Source organism: Manacus vitellinus, unplaced genomic scaffold, assembly GCF_001715985.3.
Source record: "Manacus vitellinus isolate BGI_N305 unplaced genomic scaffold, ASM171598v3 scaffold_26_pilon, whole genome shotgun sequence".
In the NCBI taxonomy this organism is placed as follows: domain Eukaryota; kingdom Metazoa; phylum Chordata; class Aves; order Passeriformes; family Pipridae; genus Manacus; species Manacus vitellinus.
In genome coordinates this window covers 1,353,144-1,377,210 of record NW_021939960.1, presented here as the reverse complement: position 1 = coordinate 1,377,210, position 24,067 = coordinate 1,353,144, and the positions used below count along the sequence as shown (strand labels likewise).

At 46.5% G+C, this 24,067-nt stretch overlaps 1 protein-coding gene across 1 annotated transcript in view; it reads left to right on the top strand.

The window, feature by feature from the left end:
• Positions 1 to 6: 6 nt before the first annotated feature.
• Positions 7 to 24,067, top strand: part of KCNB1 (potassium voltage-gated channel subfamily B member 1) — a 108,643-nt gene continuing 84,582 nt past the window's right edge. Inside the window, exon 1 of the mRNA XM_008921689.3 lies at positions 7 to 561. Coding sequence (XP_008919937.3) covers positions 7 to 561 — 555 coding nt within the window. The remainder of the gene's footprint in view (positions 562 to 24,067) is intronic.

Here is a 24,067-nt window from a genome sequence, read left to right as displayed (position 1 = left end):
CTGGGGATGAATAAGCATGGATCTCGCTCTACTACCTCTTTGCCTCCGGACCCCACTGAGATCGTCAGGAGCAAGGCCTGCTCCCGAAGGGTCAAGCTCAACGTGGGGGGGCTGGCCCACGAGGTTCTCTGGCGGACCTTGGACAGGTTGCCGCGGACCAGGCTGGGTAAGCTCAGAGACTGCAACACACACGACTCCCTCATGGAGATCTGTGATGACTACAACCTGGAGGAGAACGAGTACTTCTTCGACAGGCATCCCGGGGCATTCACCTCAATCTTGAACTTCTACCGTACTGGCAAGCTGCACATGATGGAGGAGATGTGCGCCTTGTCCTTCAGCCAGGAGCTGGACTACTGGGGGGTGGACGAGATCTACCTGGAGTCCTGCTGCCAGGCCCGCTACCACCAGAAGAAGGAGCAGATGAACGAGGAGCTGAAGAGAGAAGCTGAGACCCTGAGGGAAAGGGAAGGGGAGGAATTCGATAACACTTGCTGTGCTGAGAAAAGGAAAAAGCTCTGGGACCTCCTGGAGAAGCCCAACTCCTCCGTAGCGGCCAAGGTAAGAGTTCCACGTTCGTTCTCAAGTCTTGTCTCTACTGGCTTGTGGCTGGTGGTGCTTACATGAAGTGTTGTCCTGCTGCCTTTGGTTTAGTATCTGGGTTCTTGTGGCTGACCAGATGCTGCGAGTGAAGGGGAGAAAGGCCTCTCTGATGCAAACGAGTTTTATTGTATCTTTTTCTGGGTAATTTGGAGGTGATCTGGTTTAAACTTCCCTGGGACCACCTATGCTACTCAGTGTGGGGGAAGCTCCACTGAGCAGTGGGTCAGCAGGCAATGATTGCTGTGGCTGGAGGTTTTACACTTGTTATCCAGTGATCTGTTTTGGTGCACTTTGTAGTAGAGATTTCTTTGGGCCTAAAACAAGCATGTCTCCTGCTGCTCAACCAAACTGGCCTTCAAGAAGAGGATATCTGCTTGAACTCTTAGACCCAGGTCCAATCAGGAAATAATGCCTTCCCTTCTGGGCTTAATTTAATTTTTTCTGGTGAAATGCATCTCTTTAGTTATTTGTATCATGCAGTCCTAGGCTGTGGGTTTGCTAAAGCTGGTGTTTGAATGTCATCCTTTACCTGATTCCAGCCTATTTTAAATCTTCCTGTGCAATACTGATGCAGCTCTGTCTCTGTCAATAGCTGAAGTGCTGCTTACTTTAAAGTTGGTACCAGTGCAACAGATCTATTTGAAGGCATTTTGAAGATAAGATCCATGTTGGGAGAAACCAATGTCAGAGTTGGCTCTGATAATTTAGCTGCCTCATGTTAGTCACATTTTCTTTAGTGAGGAAAATCTCTGTGAACACAGTGATTCAGTAACCATGGGGACAAAAGTGAAGGGGGAGAGGTTGAAAACTGTGGGATGAATAACTGAAAAGCATGAGAGACTGAGCAGTAGGGACCAAAACTTGAATTTTCTGTGTACCCACGTCCTCACCGTATGGCAAAGTAGAAAGAGGCCCCAGCTACCTCTGTGATGCATCTCCCTGTTGCAAGATTTGTGAACACAAACCTTAGCTCTGTCCCTCAGGAAGTCTGGCTTTGGTGGGCTTCTTGTGACAGCAGACTTCTTTCCCTCTCTTTTTCTCTTCTCTGAATGCTGCTCGTCATGAAGAGCGCGTATGAAAGTTTGGGGAAGGGATTTTATGAAGTGTGGAGCTAACTTGGCTCATCCTGGCAAGGGATGGGAGAGGCATGGTCTGCCTGCTGAACCCATTATTACTTTTTTAACAACAAACGGAGCCCCAGAATGTCTTTTTCTCTCCAGTGGCACAGATGACACTGTGCTGAATGCATTAATAATTTATAAGGCTCCTTTGGCACAGTCCTGGAATCCTGAAACACAGGCCCTGGGCTTCACTGTCTGTGGCACTGACTCAAAATCCATTAGAGACTGTTGATGTTCATGATTTATTGTATATGAGCAGGGGTTATTCTTGCCAGATAAGTGTCTTTTGTGATTTATAAATGAAATACACTCTAGCTTCATTTTCTGAGAAAATTCTCGGAGTGAGTGCACTCGGCATTGCAGGCTCTGGATTAATTGAGAGCGAATGGTAATGCATCATTACCTTTAGCATTTAGAGCTGCCATTCTGTGCCTTCATTACTGCAATGAAAGTGATGCTGTATGTTCTCAGACCTCAAATATTCCAGTAGTCCCCAAAACACAGATTCCCCCTCATCTCAAGCGTAACAGGGAAAACGGGCCTGAGGAACAATTAGCTTAGCAGGCAGGGACAGAAGCGTGGCTAAGCCTGTTCTTTATCCGATTTGCTCCCTGCTGGTGGATAGCTTCTCCCTCGAACCAGAGTATGCCCTTTGCTTTGATCACCTTCATGAAAATTCAATCCACATATTGAGTAGGCTGGACTCACTCTTCAGCTTCTGATGGAAGGACATGGGGAGAGGGACTTGGCAGCCTGACCTGTTATCTGACCTATCCAGCTGTGCCCAGGCTCCCTTTTGGGCTGCGTTTGCTAAATCTGAGCCTCTGCCTGACAGCTCCTGGCCAGCTTTCCTCAGCTGGCACTGCGTGGAGCACTTTCACTGAGGGCATGGGCCTCCGGGAACTTCTGTCACCTCTCCTAAAGCCAGACTTCATCTGCTTTGCCAGGTCTGAGAGCTCAAACTGTTCCTGTGGAAAGGGAACAAAGTGAACTGTTGTGAGGTTTAATGTCACACGAGGGCCTAAAACCACTGTTGGGGAAACCTGAACTACTGTTGCTTGTTCTTTTTCTTCACACTTGCGCAACTCAATGCAAAGGTATTTTCATGTAACAAATGGAAAAAATACAAGATACTTCTTCTCTTTAAGAAGTCAAGAAAATGGCTACAAATGCAGATTCTCCCCCAAAGCCATCACAGTCCCTCTGTAGTGTTGTGCCTGTTGTCTGACTCCTGCTCCAGCATGGGGGGCTTTGGCTGTCAGCACTGGCTGTATTTTAACATTTTCTGCACAGCACCTGACCTGACCCCTCCATACCAGCTTACTGCAGAACTTCTCAGGGTTACAGTGGAACCAGTTAAATGCTGAGTGAGTTCTCTTTTATTTGTATTTGCATTTTAGGTGTTTGGGTTTGCTGCTTTTTTGTTGTTGTTGTTGTTCTTGGGCTGGGGTTTTTTGTTTGTTTTGTGGATTTCATTATTTACTTAAATGGGATTATATGTGATGTACCCTAGGGTGGAAAACAGCATTCAAATAAGAAAAGAATCTCCCAGATCTTTATTTTTGTTGCTCTCTTATCCACTGGGGATTTACCTGTATCTTTTGACTACTGTGTCTGGCTTTTAAACTATCCACCTTGAGGCAGGCAGGGTCTTATTTATGTGTGAGGCTTAACCCTGTACGTGACTTGAGAGAATACTCTTGTATTTTGTAACACCCCCTCTTTGAGAGCCTCTAGATTTCTGGAAGAGGCACTGGATGGCTGTTGGAACCCCATCCTTGCTGTCCCCCCCAGCACTGCCAGAGGGGTGTTTGCTCTCCCACCCTGTACCTGCAGCTGCACTCTCCCCGTGTGAGGTACCAGGGCAGCACCCCAGCCCTTCCCCAGGGCCAGGCTGTGCAACCAGTGCCCAAACCACTTCACCCACCAGTCCATTGAGCTTGGAAGCCCCTGCTGTGCTGTCCTCCCCTGCACTCACCTTGCCCAGTGGGAAAACCCCTGGGCACAAAATTGAGAACTGAGGGACTTGCCCCGCACCGAATGAAGAAATATTTATCGGGCAGTTATTTAATAAAATTCTCCATTTGTTTCTCTCTAACCTTAGAATATATTCCAAAGGGTCTGATTCTCCTGCTTCCTGTGGCTATTTGCCTGTATATCTCTGAGAAATACCCACTGCAGGCTTTGTGGATGCTTCCTCCTCTTCCTGCAGTCACTGTTTTTGCATGTTCATGCTTATTTTTATCATTCTCCCAGTCTATCTTGATAGTTTGGTGGTTGATTCTTGTTTTTGTTTTTTGTTTTTTTTTTAATGGTATTCTTCCTGTACTTTAGTGTAGTCCCAACATCCATTTTTAACCACAGATGACTCTCTAGTGCTCACTTCTGTCAGGATTTACCCTAGAAGAGGATGAGGTACACGTATTTTCTGGAGTAGCTTTTAGATTTTGTTGCATGGTAGTTTTCCTTTTCCTTTCCTCAGGGAAGAAAAGCAGCTCTCCAGAAGCCAAGCAGAACTGCTGCTTTTCCCTGAGGCTACGTGTCCATGCCAGGGCAGTAGTGGCTAGCAGTGCTCCAGTGCTCTGGTTTGGGTTTTTGATCCTAATTGCTCTTTCTCTTGCCAAGACTAAGCCTGGGCAGCTGGTTCCTGTCACCCACAGCCCAGCTGGCAGCCCTGGCTTGCCAAAGTCCCTCCTGAAGCTGTTGCTTTCTACTAACCAAGGCTAGTTATGATCCATGGGTCTCTCACCAGCTTGGTGAGACACTCGTGCCCCTTGGGAGAACCAGCCTAGCTGTAAGTCCAACTAGACTTCATGTGGTATCCTGAAAAATCACAGACTGCAGTTGCTTCATGTTTTCCAGTATAAACAAATAAAATTTAGACCAACTGAACATCCTAAATTAACTTACATGGTTTTGGAAATTCTCTGATCACCTGGACCTTTCTAGCAACTCTGCAAAAACATTGCCCTTTTTGCCTCTTAAGAAGAAAGGATTTCTTTTCCTCCTTTAGTCCTCACAAATTATTTCCCTGATCAATATTTGAGCAATTAGTGTTGCACAGAGGGGAGGGGGAAAGTCTACTCGTCTTACAGACTCCTCTGCATGTGCTGGTTTCATCTATTTTTCTCTTGCTGTCCTGAAGGCTGAGAAAAACACGATGACATCACCCACTTTGCAAAAAGCTTCTCTGCATATCTGCATGTCAAGTAGGATGTGCACTTCCTCTCCTCCTCGCTGCCTCCACTTCCCACTTGTCCCTGTCCTGTTGGAGCTCAACTGCAGCAATCCCTCTCTTCTGACAGGCTATTTCTCATCCTTTCCCCTGCTCCTGCTATGCCTTTGCCAGTGCAATAATATCACATTTATCCTTGAAAACATGCAACTCCAATTCCATAATCTCATTATGCATGCCTCTACATTCCTTGAACAGCTTTTCTCTGCTGCCCACTGCTCTCTGCTGCTAATCTCTGGATGCATTGCTTAGGGATTGGGGAGGCTGCTCTGTAAGCTCTTTTCTTATTATTGTTGATAGTAGTGACAAAATAAGAATGATAAAAGCCTCTTGGAAATGCATTTGCTACATCTAGAGCGTTCTTCCCCCACATGGGCTTTCTATTCCTGGCCGTCCCTTATGGTGTGCAGTTTTCATTCATCTCTAAACCTGCCTGAATTTAGCATTCAGTAGAGGAAACCCCTCTCCTGAATTGCAGGGGTCACATCTTAGCCCATGTCTTGTCTGTCTCTGAGGGTCCCACCACAGGGCAGATGTTGACTTTGACTATTAAAGCCAGATTGCCCATATTTTGCTTGTATCTGTGACTTACTTTTTTTGTGTGTGTGTGTGATGCAACTGCCTTGGTTTTTTTGCTATATATAGGAGACTTTTTCCCTTCATCCAAAGTGAACTCCTGTCTTCAGAGATCCTCAAAAGCAGAGCCTCATTCCAAGTCCCCTGGGTTCAGGGATTTGCCATTTTGGTATATAGCTTATCACTGGGTTTCTAGCACAGCACTGTCCTGTGGACACACAATTGACTGCTGTTCTGTATCAGTCTCTTTTCGTCCTGCAGCTCCTTTCTGGGTGCTTGTCCTTCCAGTGGACTTAAATCTTCAGTCTGGAGAGCCCTAATTCCTACATTCAGTTCCCTGCAATGTGTCCTCTGTGTCTGCCTCAGGAATGACCTTCCCCCACAATGTATTGCTGTGCTGACAGTTCCCAGAACTCCTCTCCATTACAGCCTCCACAAATTCCAAGCTGGGGGAGAAAACCCCCTCCCAAACCCTAGTAATATTGCCTGCCTATTAGCTATGTCCTATGATTCTTCCCTGGCTCTAAAGAGTCTTGCTGGAAGTCCTTGTAACACACCCTGGCTGATGGCATTGCATCCTGCATCCATCCTGCATGGGATGCATCTGCCCATCCATCTGCAAACTCGGTCTAAGCTCTCCAGGGATCCTCACCCTTTTAAGGTGATCCTTTCTCCAGACCTGTTACTGCAGCCCTTGGATCCAGGCAGGAAGTTACCAGCACTTCCTGCCTGAAGATGGTTTGGGTTCACCAGTTTCCAATCCAAGCCTGCAGCTCTGCAGTCCCTAAAGAACTTTATAAAAGGAAAGCTAACTGTTGGACCTGGTTATTTCAATGTACTTGCCCTCTAGTCCATGAAGTACAGTATGCATGAACACATGTGTAGGCATCCTCCTGGATTTTTAACTTCTCTGTGACTTCCTGCCGGGAGAGCCTGGAGTGAGTTTGGTCCTCCCTGAGCCTGAGCATCTGCATTCACGTGAGCCTGCCTGCCTCAGGAGGGAAGCGACAAGCTTACACGCTCCGACTGAATTCCCTGGAGGATGTGTGCTATAGAAGTATAGCCAATGCTATTTTTAAAGCACCAGCTCTTCATTTGTACCTTTGAAAAAAAAAATCTCCTCAGAGAAATTAATTTCCTCTTCTGCTCAGCATTCTCTCATCCTGTTCAGCCTGAGAGCAGACGGGGTTTGAGGTGCCAACATCACCAGTGAAAAAGTAGGAAATCTTGCAACAATGGAAAATCCCTGTTTTGTTCAGCTGTAACTGCAGTGGTTTAGTAATAATGGGACTCAGAAGAAAAGTGCTGGACCTGATCCCCCCAGGAAATGCTGGTGTGGTGTAGTGTGTACACCCTGACCATGGCAGTGTCAGAGCTGCCTCTGCACAGGCACTCCACAGCTCTCTGGAAAAATCCATTCTTTTCACTTTTTAAAAATACTTTCTTAACTCTTCTTACACAGTGGGATAAATATTCTTGCCATCACATTCTTCCTTTCACCCATTCCTCCAATCACAATTCCCTTCTGATTTCTCTTGACGTGAATGCCCCCATGGAGAGGAATAATCCAATGTTACTTTTACAGCGTGAGCGTTGCTATTTGTCATTGCTAATGGCAAAATATTTATGTCAAAGAAAGTTCACAGCTGATCACTTAGTTCTTATAATAAACACAGTCAATATGATTTACTCCATGGAGAGATCTGGCAGCAATAGAGGCACAGTGTGGCCAGTGAATGTGAGCAAGGCATTAATAGGAGCCCTCTCTCAAGAAGCTGTGCATAGAAGCTCTACATTGTCACTGCTTCTGCTACGTTCAGGCAGACAGGGATCAGGCCCTGACTGTGATGGGAGTTGACCAGTTTGATTCCTAGATCTAGGGGCTCAGCTCCACCATGGGCTGGGTTGGCTCCCTGTGTTGCAGCAGGACTGGGAGCACTGACACTGTGGCACAGCTGAGCTCAGGGGTCTCTGTCCTAACGGGGCAAAACTGCCTCGAGGGCTGAGGAGGTGAATTGGCTCCTCATTGCTCTGTGCCAAGGACTGATGAGCTGGTGACAGCTCAGGGATTCCTCCCCACACCTCACTGCTTGACTGGCATTGCCTGAGCTGCTTTAGCTTTGGCACTCTTTATCCTTAAGATGACCTTGCCCTAAGTTTAGTCTCTGAGGCAACAGCCACATGTTCACCTCCTGGCATTCTCAGGTACTCAGTACAACAAAAGTAAACCTTGTGGTGAGCTTTCCCCAGGTTTACCTGGTCTCTGGCTTCTCCCCACTGTCCTAGCTTTTCTTCTGGACTCTCCTGTCTCCTAAACATGTTTACCAGTAGGGACTGGGTGAGGTCTCATTCTGATTTTTTTAATGAAAGTTTCTACTCTGTGTTGTAGAGTGAACCTGGAAGAGTGCTGAGCATCCCTAGGCAAGCACTGTGCCTTTGTGCCTGCTCTGGCCCCTCCCCAAACACTGGATTCAAACCTCCCAAGCACATTTTCTAAGTCCCCCAATAACAGCAGCAGACCAGTCGTGTTTCTGTGCAGGGTAAAACTCCCACTGAATGTAACGGGAGCAGACGAGTATTATAATGTCTATGCTCATCAAGCAAAGCTCTGAAAGTGCTTTGAAAAGATGGATTAGTTAAGACCAGGACAAACCTGTGATATATGTATTATCCCCATCTTAAAGTGAAGAGGTGACCATTGCTCAAGGTCAGTGGGGCAGACCAGGGCAGAGCTGGGGGGGTGGACACTGGATTCCTGGTGTCCCATGTCACCAGGATGTTTTCATGGTATGGATGATCTTCCAGCAGTCCCTGTGCCTGCTGCCTACAGCGAGATCTTACAGAGGGAAAGGTGCTGGAAGCTCTCTGGCAGTTTATCCAGGGGGATGGAGTGAGAAATCAAACCTCTCCCTGTTTCAGCACAGGTATTCCTACTGGAATGAGTCCAGCCTGCATGGGAAGGTGCTGGGAAGCTTTGTCAGTTTTGAGGGATGAGTGGTTACAGAAAAATAGCAGGTTTTGCTCTGGTAGATCTAAAAGCAGAAGGTCTGTAGCGGGGTGTTTTCCACGTGCTCTGATGCAGCTCTGGCTCTAAGGAGGGGATGCTGCTAAACTGTTTTGAATAGCAAGAGAGTAAATATGTCAGACTAACAAATATAAGAAAAACCCCTGTGTTGTGAAATGATTAAATAAATCATAATACATGTCCACTATAGGATATATTGATATGTATGCACATATATTAAAACTGCTCTTGCATATGGGGGTTCCTTTGTATCAAAATTAACCTGTATAAGGAAGGTATTTATCTTCAATTAAGAACTAATCTGATCAACCAGCTCCACTTTGAGCACAGCAAATGTAATGAACATTTGAGTGTTACTCATCAGGAATGGAGTCTCCCCAGACAAAGCAATTGCCACTCTTGGTAGCAACAGCACCAGTGTGAATATGAGGGGCAGAGCATGGGCTTCTGGTAGCTTGGGAGCTCCCTTCAACCTGGTCTCAGAGATGTACCTGCATTTTTAGGAGTGTTCCCCCTTTCTCCATTCACAAGTCTCTCCCAGACCCATTGTGATTCCCGTGAGTGTTTTTGATGAGGTTTGCAGTTATTCTGCTCCAAGCATGTGGACCTTTGGTCCCATGGATGTGGGTCATTTGTGACCCTTCCCCTGAGGGGCTGGCACTGCAGTGGGACCTTAGCATTCAGGCTCTTGGTTGTGTGTTTGAAACCTGGGTTTGGACAAGAGAAATCGGTAGCAAAGCCAAAACTAAAGCACTTGTTGGTATCTTAAACTCATATTGACAACATCCATCTAATCTGATAAAATCTTGTCACTAATAAAAGCTGGTGAACAGTCAAAGCAAATGGAAGGAAGAATTTATTTGAAAGCTCTTTTTTTCCCTATAGTAAGTAACAGTTCCTCTTATTATGAGTTGAACTTATGCAATACTCTTTTGACTAGGATTCATGCAGAATCTCTAGCCAAAAGGACAGATTAGTTTGGTTTTATTTTATTTAAGTCTATTTGCTCTTGCTCATTTTTGAACAGAATGGAACTGTAAATCTCATTTGCAGTACATAAACAGCATAAACACCAGAAATGCTCTGTCATTGGTACTGATGGGCAAAATGTTTCCTAAAACATGATTATGCTTACCAAATTTTATTTCAGACTTCAGATTCCTTCTGGGTATGTCTTTAAAAGCCCCTCATTTTGCTAAAAGAATAAGCTGAAGATGTGAGCAAAGATGCCTGTCAGAATGTCACCACTTAAAATCTTTGGTAGGGGCAGGAACTGTAGTAAGCACACTTTCCATGACAAGGAATCTCTTCCATGTGCCAGCTGTGCTTTGCTTGGCTGGTTTCAATGGTATCTGATGGGAGTGTAAACTGGGAATGGAAACATGTTCTGGCACAAAGCACCAGGAGCAGCAGCTTGGATCCCTGAGGACCCTTTTGTGTGACTGTGTCCAGTCTTTTCTTGTCCTTCCCTCCAGTGATTTGGTGTCTGTCCATCCCTGACTTTCTCTGTCCTGGCATCTAAGCGCATCACGTGTTTGTCCTCTGAGTTGCCTTTTCAAGGAGATTATCCTGGTTTATTTGGAGAGGGTACAGGGGGACTAACTGGCTTCTCAGGGTCGGTGATGGAGCAAGGGACAGAATTGTAACTCACCCCTAACCTCTGGACCACCTTTTTCTTTGGCACAGCTGGATTCCAGCCATAAGTGTTCAAGTGGCAGCTGTAGTACATAAGAGTTTGCTGCTTCCATGGAATCCCTCTGAGATGGGGTTTCTTCACATTTCTGGGAATCTCTTTTGCATCTGGCACGTTCTCAGCTCTGAGAAACTTGGTTCACACAGCTGTGACTTTTCTGTTTGTTTCAAGAGGTCCATCTCTTGCTTTGCACACATCATTGCTTCTGCAGCACATGTTTTTGTCAGCCATAGTGATCACACATTAAACAAACTTACTGCTTCTTGTAACTGGTGCATTTGACTGCTTCCACTATTAGCAATGTCTGTAGCATCCCTGTACTTTTCCATATCTGGCCACTCTCAAAAACTAGGGATTCATCAAGTGTCTGGATAGACAAGGAGTGGAACTCGCTTTCTGAGGCAGTGTTTGCTGTCTTTGCCAGAACCACCCAGCCTCCCTAGTGGAATAAGGAGCTTTCACTCCTTGTTTACTTACTTGTGAATTTTTGGTAAATCTGTCCTTCATAGCATAAAAGTTGAATCTTTTTAGAAAATGAAAGGATTAAAAAAAAAAGAAGTGTTGTCTTCCCTCCTGTCATTGTGCCAGAAGTTTATTAATAATACATAATAATTATACATTGCTTCTTAGCTGCTTTCATCTGATGATCTAAAAGTGCTTCACAAACATTAATTAAGTAATCCTCACACCTCTCTGGTGCAGTAACTATTGCTATCAATCTGCACTGAAATATGACAATGCAGAAGAAATAGTAAATAAGAAAATCTCCTAGAGACAGGCAAGAGCAAAGCTGGTCTCGAAAGGTAAAGCAGCTGGAGCAGATGCCATCATCCTGTGGCTGTACTTTGTGTGAATCCAGCAGTTTGCCTCTGGAGCTGAGTGGTGTTGGACAAAGGCTGAGCACAGCAGCTGGGAGATTTTCTCAACCAGTGCAGTGTTTTCTCTGCTGGCAAGAGGAAAGTTGTGATTGGCAGCAGAGCTCACGTCCTGGTTGAAGGCAGCAGAGCTCACGTCCTGGTTGAAGGCAGCAGGGCTCACGTCCTGGTTGAAGGCAGCAGAGCTCACGTCCTGGTTGAAGGCAGCAGAGCTGGTGGCAGCAGCCTCTCCAATGCAGCCTCAGCACTGGGATTTACTGATCCTCGCTCCAGGAGAACTCTGTGTTATCCTGGGCATGAGGGGTCCCCGAGGGCAGCCCAGCAAGAGCGTGTAGCATCCCATGAAGGGTCTCTCTACCCCTCAGCTGACATCCAGAGGACTTTCACACTTCAGTGTTTCATCTCTGACTGCTCCCCTGCTCTTGGGCCATGTTCCAAGGAGTACTGAAGACCTTCTGGTACCATGAGAGCTCTCAGACATGTCAACCTCTAGTTTCTCCTTCTGGAGGAGATGCCAAATGGCATAACTAGCATTTACTTTTGCTTTATTTTGACAAAGTGGTGGGTTTGCAAACGCCAGGTATATTGGATCCAGCTTACTGTTATTTTGATCCTTCAAGGTAAATTTGAAGCAGGTGAAGTGTAGCCTGGAAAGGCTGATTAATTCCTAGTGGTCAGGGTCCTACTAGCCCTGCCTTGGCTGAAGCAGAACTTATCAAAGGGAGCTTTTCAGGAGCAAGAACCTCATGAATCTTTCATGCCACCCAAGGGACTGACAGACCCAAAGCTCCCTGTATGTGTTTTGACCCTTTCCTAACTCCAAGTTCCTGTATGTGGCTCAGCAGGACAGGACAGGACACTTCTGGGCTGTCCTGGTAAGATATTTGCACCAAACATAAGATGTGCTGCATTCTAGAACATGCCAGGTATCAGAGTGCATTTTGCTAATTGACATGTTTGTGCTCTCTCTGTCTGTGTTTACACACAGTGTTATTCTATAGGTGTAACTTTAGACCTCAGCAATCCCAGGGAATGGTCTCATTTAACACCCACAGCCCTGGCCAAAGCTCCAGCACATGCCTGCTGAAATATCAGATTTTCATCATGCTAGGCAAGTGCATTGGGTCCCACCAGAGGGATATCTGGCCTCTGTTCCTCTGCTGAACACTGGGGCAGGTACAATTCCATTAGTTTTGCATGTTCATTAAACTAAAGAACACATTTGCTGAAGTTTCTGGCTATGAATGAATGTCCACAAACAAAACCCACTTGACTTAACAGTTATTTTTAAAGATGCTCTTAAGAGCTTCTTGTAAAGAGGCTGTGAAATACTTTTTAGTTTGCACTATCTTCTGCAAAACTTGCTTCGTGGTCCAGATAACTTGGGCATGGCACTTCCAGAAGTTATAGATGTAATTTATTTAATTCATAAACTCTTTCTAGGAAGTTCTGTCTTTTTGTTCGGTGTTTATGTAGCACTAAGTGCAACAGGGTCCTGACTCACAGCTCGTGTACACTACCCCAAAATGGGTCATAAAAATGTTTTACAGAGAAAGTGAAAACTGCTGTAGAAAGGTATGGGATTAGTTTCCATAATTACTGATCCCATTAGCAATCTGGCCTGTTTCCTGAGGAGGAATGGCAGAAGGATGATGTGCCTCTACCTACTCTGCCACTGTGCTGCTCACCTCACCACCACTTCCCTACTTAAACTGGGATCCCAGTTTCCAGCAGGGCTCTGAACTGTTGAGAGGAGGGAGGAATTGCAGGACCCATCTGCTCAGGGCAGTGATGTCCAAAACAGGGAGTGGGGCAGATACGGACAGAAAGTTACTGCTTTGGCTGTCCCTGCTTCACTCACCTTAGCTTGTTGCATCACAGGCTTTGTTGCTATAAACTAATCTGGAGCAACTGGGAAGCTTTCCTAGGGGCAGTCCATGGGTGCATTGCTGATGCTTCCCTGGCCTTGGTGTGAGCAGACTGAGGGGGGTGTGGTGCGTGTGCAAGGGAAGGAGGAGCAGCTGGGTTGTACACATAGTTGCTGTGATTTCACATGCAAATCAGGCAGCTGGATTATGCAAATGTATCTTTCAGTTTATACAAGCAATTACTTAATCTGTGTGTGGAAAAACAGGATAATTGTGTGCAAATTATGGATGTCATTGCATGAGGTGCAGTTGTGTGTTTAAATGGTCAGCAAATCAGAACCTTTCTATCAGTAATTAATTGCTTTATATCCTAACAGAAATCAAGTACTAAGTCTCTTCCTAAATTTATTCTTTTTTTCTTTTCCCCCAGGTCTTTAAGCAGTTCATATCTTTGCTATCTTATCATCCCTTGTTCCCTACATTATCACCTACCTGCTGGAATATTTCCTTTCCTTAGGCTTTTTTGGGTGGAATAAGCCATAACACTGGTAATAGGCTCCCTCTTCCTGCCCCCAGAATGATCTGTTGCATCAAAGGTACATTGCAACCCACTCTTTGAAAGCCTATTTCTTTCAGTAGTAGTCCTTCACCATTGATGCCCTTGGTGCCATCTTTCCCAGGACGTTTCTGGTGAGTCCAGAAGCTCCATGTTCTTGAACTCAGCCCCATGGTGTTGCACTGCTCTGGTTTGTGTATCCTCCACACAGGTGGGATCAAACCCTGAGGAGAAGTGACAGCCTGCTGGGCAGTGCCATGGCTGGTACCAGCACATCAGGGTCATGGCTTTGCTCTGAGCTTTCTGCACAAACTCCAAAAGAGGATTTTTGTTTTCCCGTGCCTCTGACCAACATCTGCAAAAGATGGAAAATCTCTCTTTGCTTTTCCCATGCTTGTCTTGGTAGGCCATAAATCCTTTGGCCACCACTCCTTTGCCCTGTACTTGTACACTGGAGCCCTAATTCAAAGGGCAAACCAAACACAGTCTGTGTTTTCACTGCCCTGCTGGTACAGCACCATTTCTGCCTGTGTTCTTCAGAAGGAGTACAGATAAAGCTGAGTTTGGCCACCTGTCTCCTTTTTGATTTAATGTCTTAGGTGGTCGACAGCTAATGATTAATCTTCAGTGTCACCTCTTTTCCTTTCAAACTGACTCCTTAAACTGTTGGGATGTGTGGGTATGTTTTAAGTAAAGCACTGATCCCTGTGCCAAAGAACAGAGAGCAAGTGTGGCAGCACTCCAGCTTTTGCACCTGTTCCGGTTTGCTCTTTGTGTGAAGTGCTGCATAATTGTCTTCTTCATTAGCTGCCTGCTGAATTCTGGTGTGTGAGGGATTAAAAACTCTAATGAATATGGATTATTTCAAATGTTTTCCTTCGGGACCCAGTAGAGAATGGAGATTTTTGGAGCTATATGTTCATGTAATAACAAGGAATGGAAGATGCCTTCCCTCGCCCTTTTTCGAAGTTGTCTCTTAAGAGAATCAGACAAAGCTGATCTTCCTGCTCTGCCCAGTGCTTGGATCCAGCTTGACCCTCTGATTGCATCTGAGCAGAGGTGAAATGAAACCCCTGCTAAGAGTTGGAAACTTCAGCACACACCTGACTTTCAGCATTTGAGTAATCTCCTGGAAGTCAACCAGTCTTAAGCATCTGCTTAACGTTAAACATGTAGCAAAGAGGGAGCAAGTTATGGTTCAATTAAAGGACCCATTTCACTGAGGAGGCCAGGAGTGTGTGCTGGCAAAGTTTCTACAAAAATAAGGACATTTTCCTCCTCCAGTTAAAATTCTTAAGTCCTTAAGGTTAATGTGACATCTGCAACATCCAAGAAGCCTACAGAGATTGTTTCTGTGGAACAGATGTTCAACAATCTGAATTTTATTTTACGTTTTCATCTGTGTGGACACTTTCTTGCTTCTGCTTGCAGATGTTAGAACCTTCATACCTGCAGGAAAGGTTGTTCTCTGCCCTGGTCTCTGTAGTGTCCCTCACGAGGGGATCACAGTGCTCTGCAGGTGTCTGCCTTGCAGACAGGGAAAACTGAGGCACACTGAGACACGAGCAGCATTCCCAGCTCAGGTTTGAGCCACAGGCAAGTGCTTCCCACACCAGGTCAGCCGTGCAGGCAGTGCCAATCCACCTCCTGACCTGGAGCCTGTCAACCGTGTGCTGTGCCCTTGGCTGGGGCTCAGAGTGGTCACACCAGTGGTCACACCAGCAGTCACCTCCCTCAGCTGGACACTGGGCTGCAGTGAAGGACCTCATGAGCCCAAGCCCTGTGTGACCATTAAGGTCTCATCTGCTTTTTGTGCTGTAACTGTGGCAGTGCTGGGTCCAGGAGCTGTGAGGTGTGGCTGACACAGGGAAGGAAACATGTTTTATCTCTAATTCAACAATCAGTCTGCCACTGCACATTCAGCTGGAGTCCCTTCCCCTCCCTGGTGAAGCAACAATTGGATTCTCTCTCCTGCTGGCATCCCAGGGCCAGTCTCATTGCAAGAGAGTGGCACAAAGTGGGGAGAGCCTCATTGTGAAGTACCTTCCTAAACTCCATAGCAACCCCCTCTCAAAGCAGAAGTCCATGTCACAGCAACTCTCTGATGGGCTGGGTTCTCCCCGGGGCAGGGGGTGGGATGCCCTTGCAGGAGCTTGGTTAGCTCAACAGGCTGGTAGGGGTAGGGTGACTTGAAGATTTCTATTATTCTAAGGCTTTTCTGCTGGGGAAAACAAAGGGATAAAACTTCTACAGGAACTTGTGACCAGGTGCTGAGCAGGGGTCCCTCTGCAGCCGGGCAGTTCCTCAGGGAAAGCCTCCTGTTCCTGGGAACACCACAGCCACTGGCACATACGGACACTGCCCGGCCTGCAGGAACATCCAGAGCTATTTTGTCAGATAATAAATCTCAGCCCTTAACTGGCTGCACGGGGATATTCTTCCTCTCCAGGTGAAGAATCACATGGCCATAAAATTTTGTAATATAAACAAGGCAGACGTGGCCAGAATCCTATTTGGACAGATTTATAGCCTGACTATGGAGCAGCAACCTTGCCTGGGCTTTGTGCCACCAGTAATTAATATGCATCCTGGGCTCTGTTTTCCTTCTGGACAGTGTCCTTCTGCATGCTGGTGTGTTAGGCTGGAAGCATGAGAGTCTGCTGTCTACAGAGAACGAGACTTTCCTGGGGAGGCTGTATTGGAAAGCTGTTGCCCTGCAGATTGGGTGGAAGTGTAAGATAGTGAATGGCCAAATCTGAGAGAGCAGCACTTCTCCAGCATGTGTAAAGCCTCCAGGTAGCTGGTGCTGAGTCTTTGTGCAGTAGTTATCATAAAGACAGTCAATGTTTGCCATAGTTTCTGCCTACACGGAAATGAAGGGATTGCTGGAGGAACCACATGTCTGTTGACATTGGACAGTGATCTCCAGCTCTCTGCCCAGTCTGTGCCATATTTATTGGAAACAACAGTAGTGTAGACGTGCCATTTTTCATGCTTCACCCTCAAGTCATCTCTTGGGCATTCCTTTGCAACTCTGCATAAATTTTCAACATGGTCCCCCACATTTGAAATCCCTGCTCAGCATCATCCAGCCAGACACTTCTTGCCATAACTCAGTTTTCCTCCTTCTCACATGACAGCTGTTCCCTCTTCACTACTCCTCCATCTTCTGTGGCATCCCCTCACAGTGCTCAAGTACAGGAGAGTTTGGGCACTGTAAGCCCCCTTCCTCCTCTATTGGTAGGGGCACAATACAAAATTTGTCTCTAATTAATGACTAGTGACCTAGTGCCATTCAAAACCACCCATCAAGCGATGAGCACAAGATGCCAGCACCTTAAAATCCATCACCTTCGAGATCTGAGCTTGAAACAAGCCCCGTTGCATTGCTGGGTTATTTGTTCTATCATTAATGAGATTTCTCTGCTCTTTTCTGTCTTTGTTTGCAAAACACATCTTGGTAGGCCAGCAATCCTAGAAACATAGGCCTCAACAACAAAATCGATATGGTTTCTTTAGACTTTAGCTCTTGGTGTGCAATTATGTTATTTTCTCAATAGCAAGTGGCTGTATTGGCTCGGGCAGCGATAAGGGCTTAGCCAGGCCCTTGCTGAGGCTTCCCGGGTGGAAGTGAAGCTGGTAGAAGCCAGGGTTGGCTTTACCTTACACCAGCTTGCACTGACTCCCTGGGTGATGTTTCTGTGTGTGTTGTGTAGGACAATTTAATCCTCGATTGCGTATTTGAAGCCATGGAGACTGTGGATGGCAAATGATCCCTTGTGTTTGTGATTGAGGTAGTCACGGAGGGCTGAATGAAAGCCTTCTGCAGCAAATGATTCCACTGCAGGGGCTCTGTGACCCCACCACACATTATCCCAAAATAACTCAGTCACGGGGCAGTTTTACAGCACCTGTACGGGCCAAATTACTTCTTTGTAAAGAAGCAGATTAGGTGAAAGGACCTGGTTTTCTGATTGATGATTCAAGTTGTATTGACCAAATGACAACTACTCTGAAAGGCTGGTTGCCATGGGACTGTCTGATACCTCTGGTGGGGGTAGGGCAAGGGAAAGAAAGAAAAATAGTTTCTTTGGGTTCAGCAGTCAATGGTATAGCAGTATTAATGCTAAGGCTCATGGTTTGGTCTTGTTTGTACTTCCCCTGCTATTTACAGAGGTCTCTTGTGGTTTGTGAGGTTTCATGTGAGGGTGGTAGGAGGCAAGTGTTGCGCTGGGATGCTCTGGAGTGCCATGCTGATGAACAGCACTCCATGTGCTGGCAAAGCCCTGAGGAAGCTCTGCACTGATGGGCAGAGCTGCCAGCACTTCTGCAGCGTTTGATCAAAGTCTTCAATTTGAGCTCTGTGCTGCAGGAATAGCACAAGGAGCGGGTTCTCTCCTTTCCCTGCAGCCACAGGTTTGAGCGGCTGCTGCCCGAGCTGAGCTCATGACCAGGGCTCCTCACCAGGATCCCCAAAGCAGTCCAGGTCCATTGTCTGGAACCACACAGGCAGCCAAGCTTCTAAGCCTTTGGAGAGGTGCACAAAGTGTGGGTGGAACGGCAGGTTATTTGCTATTTGAGGTGAACAACACACACTACATTCAAAATGACCAAACAGGTCTAATTATAGAGCTAACAGCAGGGCTATAATTGAGATTTCTGAGCAAATGCTTCCCCCACTACTGGGGGAAGGCCATAAAAGTGCACAAACTGTCAAATTTGCTCCTTTTAAATTTGTTGAATGATACGAGGAGGTTTGTGTGGAGTAAGGTGTTTACATTAGTGGCATTAAGAATGGTGAAGGTCACAGGTAACCTGGAGACGCTACCTATGGGCTCCACCTTTAATGCAGACCAGCAAAGTTCTAAATCTCTTCCCACTGTCTTCTTGTCCTCTTCCCATTATTAACATTCAGGGAAGTTCCAGGGAAAGGAGTACTCTTAAAATTCTATACTCTCATATAGGTGCAAGTCATTCCTGGGGCTCACACCATAAAAGAGATGCTTGCAGTCATCAAGATGATGGATGTTAAAGGCTCCTGAGCTTTTCAGAGGAGAGCTGCTCATTGACTGCAGGACGAGGATATGCAGAAGGATTAACACTCAGTAAATCCATCACAGGAGAGTACCAAGATGTTATCATTTGGGTTTGGAATATCCTGAAATAGCTCACCACCTTAGCAATTTTGCATCATTGATGTACTCTCACCTGGGTAATATGACTTTCTAGAAATGGAGTCGATAAACTGAGCTGTTTTGAGAGGGTCTGTCTCTATTATTCACATATTTTTTCAATTTGTATTCCAGCAGAAATAATAATATTCCCCAGGGGCACCACTCATTCATATGTTCAAAACACAGCGCCAAATGCAAACACCAATAAAACTCAACATTTTCTTAATTAACAGCCTCAGAGAGCACAACATCAGGCAGGTACTACCAGCACTTTAGAACAAAGTACACTTGGAACCAGGTGCAGCTATTTACCAAAAGCTTCCAGAAAGCCAGCAGTAAAACTGTTTGTTTTTCCAGCACATGTTGTGCATTTGCTGCTATTTCTCTAGATGGAATAAGCAATCTGAGACAGCAAAAATACACAACTTAGACCAACAGAGCGTAATAACAAACAGTAACTCAAGGAAATCTTCCTCGCTTACAGTTTTATATTCTGGGTGAGGCAGAAGAGGTTTTTGAGGGCAGGATCTGATTTGAGGGGGGCGCTGGGCAGTGTTGCACAGTGCTCTGGGTGTGTCTCTTCACAGCGAGGACACATCTCACAGCCAGGTGGGACACACCAGGACAGCTGCCCCTGAGACCCGGGCAATGAAATCTGCCCTTCGAGGTGAACTCAGCTTTTGTAGGAACCAGAGGGGAGGTGCACTGTGTGCTTTCCCTCCTGCAGTAACGTGTGGTGCAGAGCAGAGAGCTGGAAATGGAGCGTTGGAGCCCAGGAAGGGCTCTTTGCCTTGGGAAAGCCTTGGGGGCTGGTGCCAACAGAAGGCAGGGGAGGAAGCACTTGGCTGGAAGTGGGGCTGGCAGGGGGGATCAGGTGCATTGGTTGTGTTGAGGACAGGCTGCAGAGAGGCTGCAAGGCACAAACCACATGGATTGTGGACCCGGGGCCATCTGGGCTGGATGGGGAAGGTCCCGTGGACTGTCACCTGCAGACTGTTAGTTGCAGTGGTGACATAGCCCGGGGTTGTGTGTAGAACTGCAGCTCCAGAGTGGCTTTGAAGCAGTAGTGTTCCCTGTTTCAGACCCAGGGACAATGGAAAAAAGTCACTTTTCCTAAAATAGCTGGCATGTCAAAACTTAGATTTTATTTATTGACCTTTCCAAAACCCCATAAAAAGAAATCCTTTTACAGAAGTACCCGCTGCCTCGTGCTTGGCCCCGGAGGCTCAGGAAGCATGTGGGACCCACCATGGCCACTGCTGAAATCACTGGGAGCCTGACATGGGATCTGGGCCCTTGAGTGTGGGCTTGTACATAATTCATTGGCGTGTTTTTTCAAAAAGACATTCGCTCTGTCTTGTGTCAGCCACACGCTTCTGACTCAGTTGAACTGCTTATTCTTTCACTTAAGCTCTGCCCTTGTTGTGACAAAGGATTTCTAGTAGTTTAGTTTTTGTTACTAACAGCCTGGTAGAAAGCTGTAGACGCAGATGTTATTTTCCTGGCTAATGCAGAATTTCACTGTGCTGGGGTGTTTTTTTCAGCCTGTCCATCAGACAGATAACACAGGCTCCTTTTTTTCCCCCTCCACTGTCAGATTTTTCAAAGGATCTCCCAAAGCAGGTGCATAAATTATAACAAAATAGAAGTCAGAAGTCAGAGGAAAACTCTTAAGTCTGCACCCTACTGAGAGGGATTATGGGGAGTGGAAAGTATGAGTCATGGCATGGCTACTCCTTTTAGACAGAGTTAATGCGGCTCCCGCAGAGCAGGGGAGAGTCCTCGGGAGGGGCAGCCTGTTCTCGCCTCTTTAAAACCCATTTCTACTCCTGCAAATCTGATCACAGTTTAAAAAAAAAAATAAAAGGAAACACGATGGTGAGATGTACTTATCCTTTGATCTTTCCCCAAAGTCCAGTTTCTTGGCCCGATTTCCAAGTATTTCAGTGCTGAGAACATGGCAGTGTTTTAACTCTGTTTTGGCAGTTCAGCCTCTGTGCCCCGGGATTTATCCTGGCTGCCCTTTATCTCTGTAGCCACACATGCACACGGAGCCTGGATTAAATGCCCAGGGCTAAAACTCTGCCTTTGATGATTCTCTCATTCTCTGTGTTATGCTGGTGCCCCATCACAGGGAGGTGGCCAGTGCCTGGCCCACAGTCAGAGCTGCTCTCCTGGGTGCCCCACGGGCATTCTTGTTAATATTGCTCCCCTTGCACAAATATTGAGCTGTATAAATATTAACTGAGAGGGTAAAGGAGCCGTGAGGCTGGAAGTCAGCTCCCATAAAGCTCTTGTATCACTGAATTGCTGTGTTTGGGGTTGCATTTATCTCCCTCAGCCTTGGGAAGCGCAAGGGATTTCTGACGCATCCCATGTGGGCACACATGCCCCCACCCATACCCCTCAAACAGAGCAGCTACAACCTGAGCTTGGAAACATTTGCCAGGAAATTGGCCTCTTTCTGTTCTGCTCCCCTGCAATCCTGTTTTCAGCCTTTTTCCATCTATGTGTTGCTTTCCCATTGGGAACCAGTGAGATCCCAGCATATAAAACCTTGGATTTCATAGCTCTTTGTGAGGGGTAAAGGGTGAATATGGCAATGGTCACTCCAAACCAAAGGCAGTGGGGCTTTGCTTTCCTACCAGCTCAGGTTGAGTTTAAACCTGGTTCCTCAGTGGAGGGCAGATTTGGTTCCCTGTGTGCCCTGACCACAGGGGACCAACAGACCTAGGGTGAATTTGTGTTAGAAAACAGCTGAAATGGAAGCTTTGGATAAAAGGTTCACTTTGGCCACTGTAGTTTTTGAATGTTTTGGTTAGAAATGAGCATAATTATGGGCAGGACAGCCTTGTTCAACAGTTTGTTGCTGGTCTGGAGTTTTGGTTTCAGAATGATGGTCTGTAGGTTTCCACAGCATCTCAGTCTTCCTCATGTGCATTTTGGATTTCAACAGGCTTTTTCTGTAAGGCACAGATGGTCCCTCCAGTTGATACAGCTACACACAGCATCAGAAAGGTGTCAGCAGACTTGCTGAGTCCCAGAAGTCCCCTCAGAGTTGGACAGAGAGGACCTTAACTCTCCATCCTTCAGCCACTCTATCAGAGGTGGGGGCCACCTTGTAATGTCCTCATTAAAAAATTCAGGATCTGCAAACCAAGTGCATTGATCACTGTGTGGTAAGTGAACTGCACATGAGGGGGTACTTGGGGCACTACCAGCTTGCTGGCATCAGTCTGGACCCTTTGTCCCTCCCAAAAGGGTGTTCTGAAGAGGCGGAGAATCAAAAACCCATGGACAGTCTGTACTTCTGAAAATTTCTGAGGGAGCAGGTTAACAAGGGCTGTCTCACTCTCAACTTTCACAAAGACAGGTTTAATGGAAATGAGAAAACAAGGCTTGTTTGTAGGGTTTGTATTTTTACCCCAGGCTAAAGTGTACAGGATTAAACTGAGGAATGCCCTGTTCTTAATTTTATTCTCAAAATATAACATGCATCCAGAGGGATATAATTTTTCTGTTAAGTTTGCCACACTATCTTTGTTAGAGTCATTCCTGATGATTCACTTGTCACAATAAGAACCTCAGCTGAGAAAAAAAACCACTGCAGCTCCTGTGCTGCCCCTCCCCTGCCCTTGCCAGTGCTGGGCTGCAACATCTGGCATCACCTGGGAAAATGCTCCCAGGGCACATGGGGAGTGGGTGTCCCTATCTCCCGTGACCTCTGGGGACTCCTTGCCATTAAGGTGGTCTGCTTTGGATGGCTGTTGGAGCACGCTTGAATTCCAGCTCTGCAATGAGGAGAAACTGCTCAGCCTAATTCTGTTTTCCATCCCCTCCAACACCTGGTTGACTGTGCCAGTGGCAGCGAGGGGGTGATTGCCCTTAGAAGAGAAACACTCTCTTCTGCAGCAACAGCTTCATTGGCCTGACACAAGCAGAAGATTTAAGTGCCAGTTACCCAAAACCCAGGGGTTTAAGGTGTTAAATTATGTGATAGCATGAGATGACAGTTGTGGTGTCTCCCTTGTAGTTCCACTGACAACTCCTCTGTCCATGCTGTCATGTTTATTTTCCCTTGATTCTCCTCTCTGTTCTCCCACATATGCATCCCCTGTATTTCCATCTGCCCAGCCCTGGTGTCAGTGCTTCCAGCCCTGTTGTGTGTTCAGGTTTGTGTTGACTGATGCCAGCTCAGGGTCTGGCACAACATGGCACCGCTTAGGTAGCTGGAAAAAATGTGTTCCTTGGTATCATTTTCAATGAGATGGTCGAACAGTTCAAGATTATGATGAAAATAATTTTCTGCCAACACTGAAATCAGCCCTGCTGAGTTCACACGTCGGAGCAGTTGCAATGATTTCCTCTGTGCTGACTAACACGAGCGTGAAGGCTGTGGCTGGTTCCACCTCTTCAGGACTTTACTCACCAGCTTTGTTCAGAGGATCAGTTGCTGAATTCAAAGTTAGACTTTATGAATCATATTTATTTATATTAAGGTAGTGTTTGGGAAGTCTAGTCCAGGGCCAGGAGCCCGATGCACTGGGAGCTGTGCAGGCAGCCCAGCCCAAAGGTTTGACTATTGACAGCTTCAAAGAGAAAAGAGAAGGGAAGGCAGGTGAAGGCAGGAGACACCCAATGGAGACTGGGCAACACCATCTGTCTTCTTGCCAAATCTTCATAAGGGATGCTAGGAATGAGAGACAGCTTTTACTTTCCTGGATAGGGGAGGGGATCACACCTGCTGCAGAGAAAATATTCCCTCTCCACACTGGTGCTAAAGCCAGTTATAAGTGTAGGATGGATATAGGGGTTTGGGTTTTATTGACTTAGAGGGAAACTTTCACAGCAAAAACTTCTTTCTGAGGAAAAGATAAATGCTCCCAGCATTAGTGAATTAGTGCATTATCCCTTAGAGTAATTACTGTAAAGTGAAATCAGGTGCTCATTATTTATTCAAGGCTTCACTAGAAATCCCTGGTGGATTCAGAGCTCGGAGGCCTGACTTGGTGCAGAGGAAAGGAAGGACAGAGTCATCGAGGTGGGATGTGAATAACCACACTGGTCTCTGTGTTAGTGAGGAGCTGAAGGGAAAGGGAACGGAGCAGCTTCCCCACAGGGAGAGCAGGTCGGCCCTGGGACGGATCCACACCCAGTGTGGGAAGAGCCTGTTCTCGCAGGGAATCACCACACTTTGCTCCCACTGCTGACACTTTTTCACACATGTCATTTCAGTGGCATCTCCGTAGTCTTCTCCGTGCCTGCAGGCAACTCCAACTCCTTTTTTTCCCCCTCAGTAGTAGTGAAAACTCCTTCCTTTTTAACCAGTTAACTGGCCAGA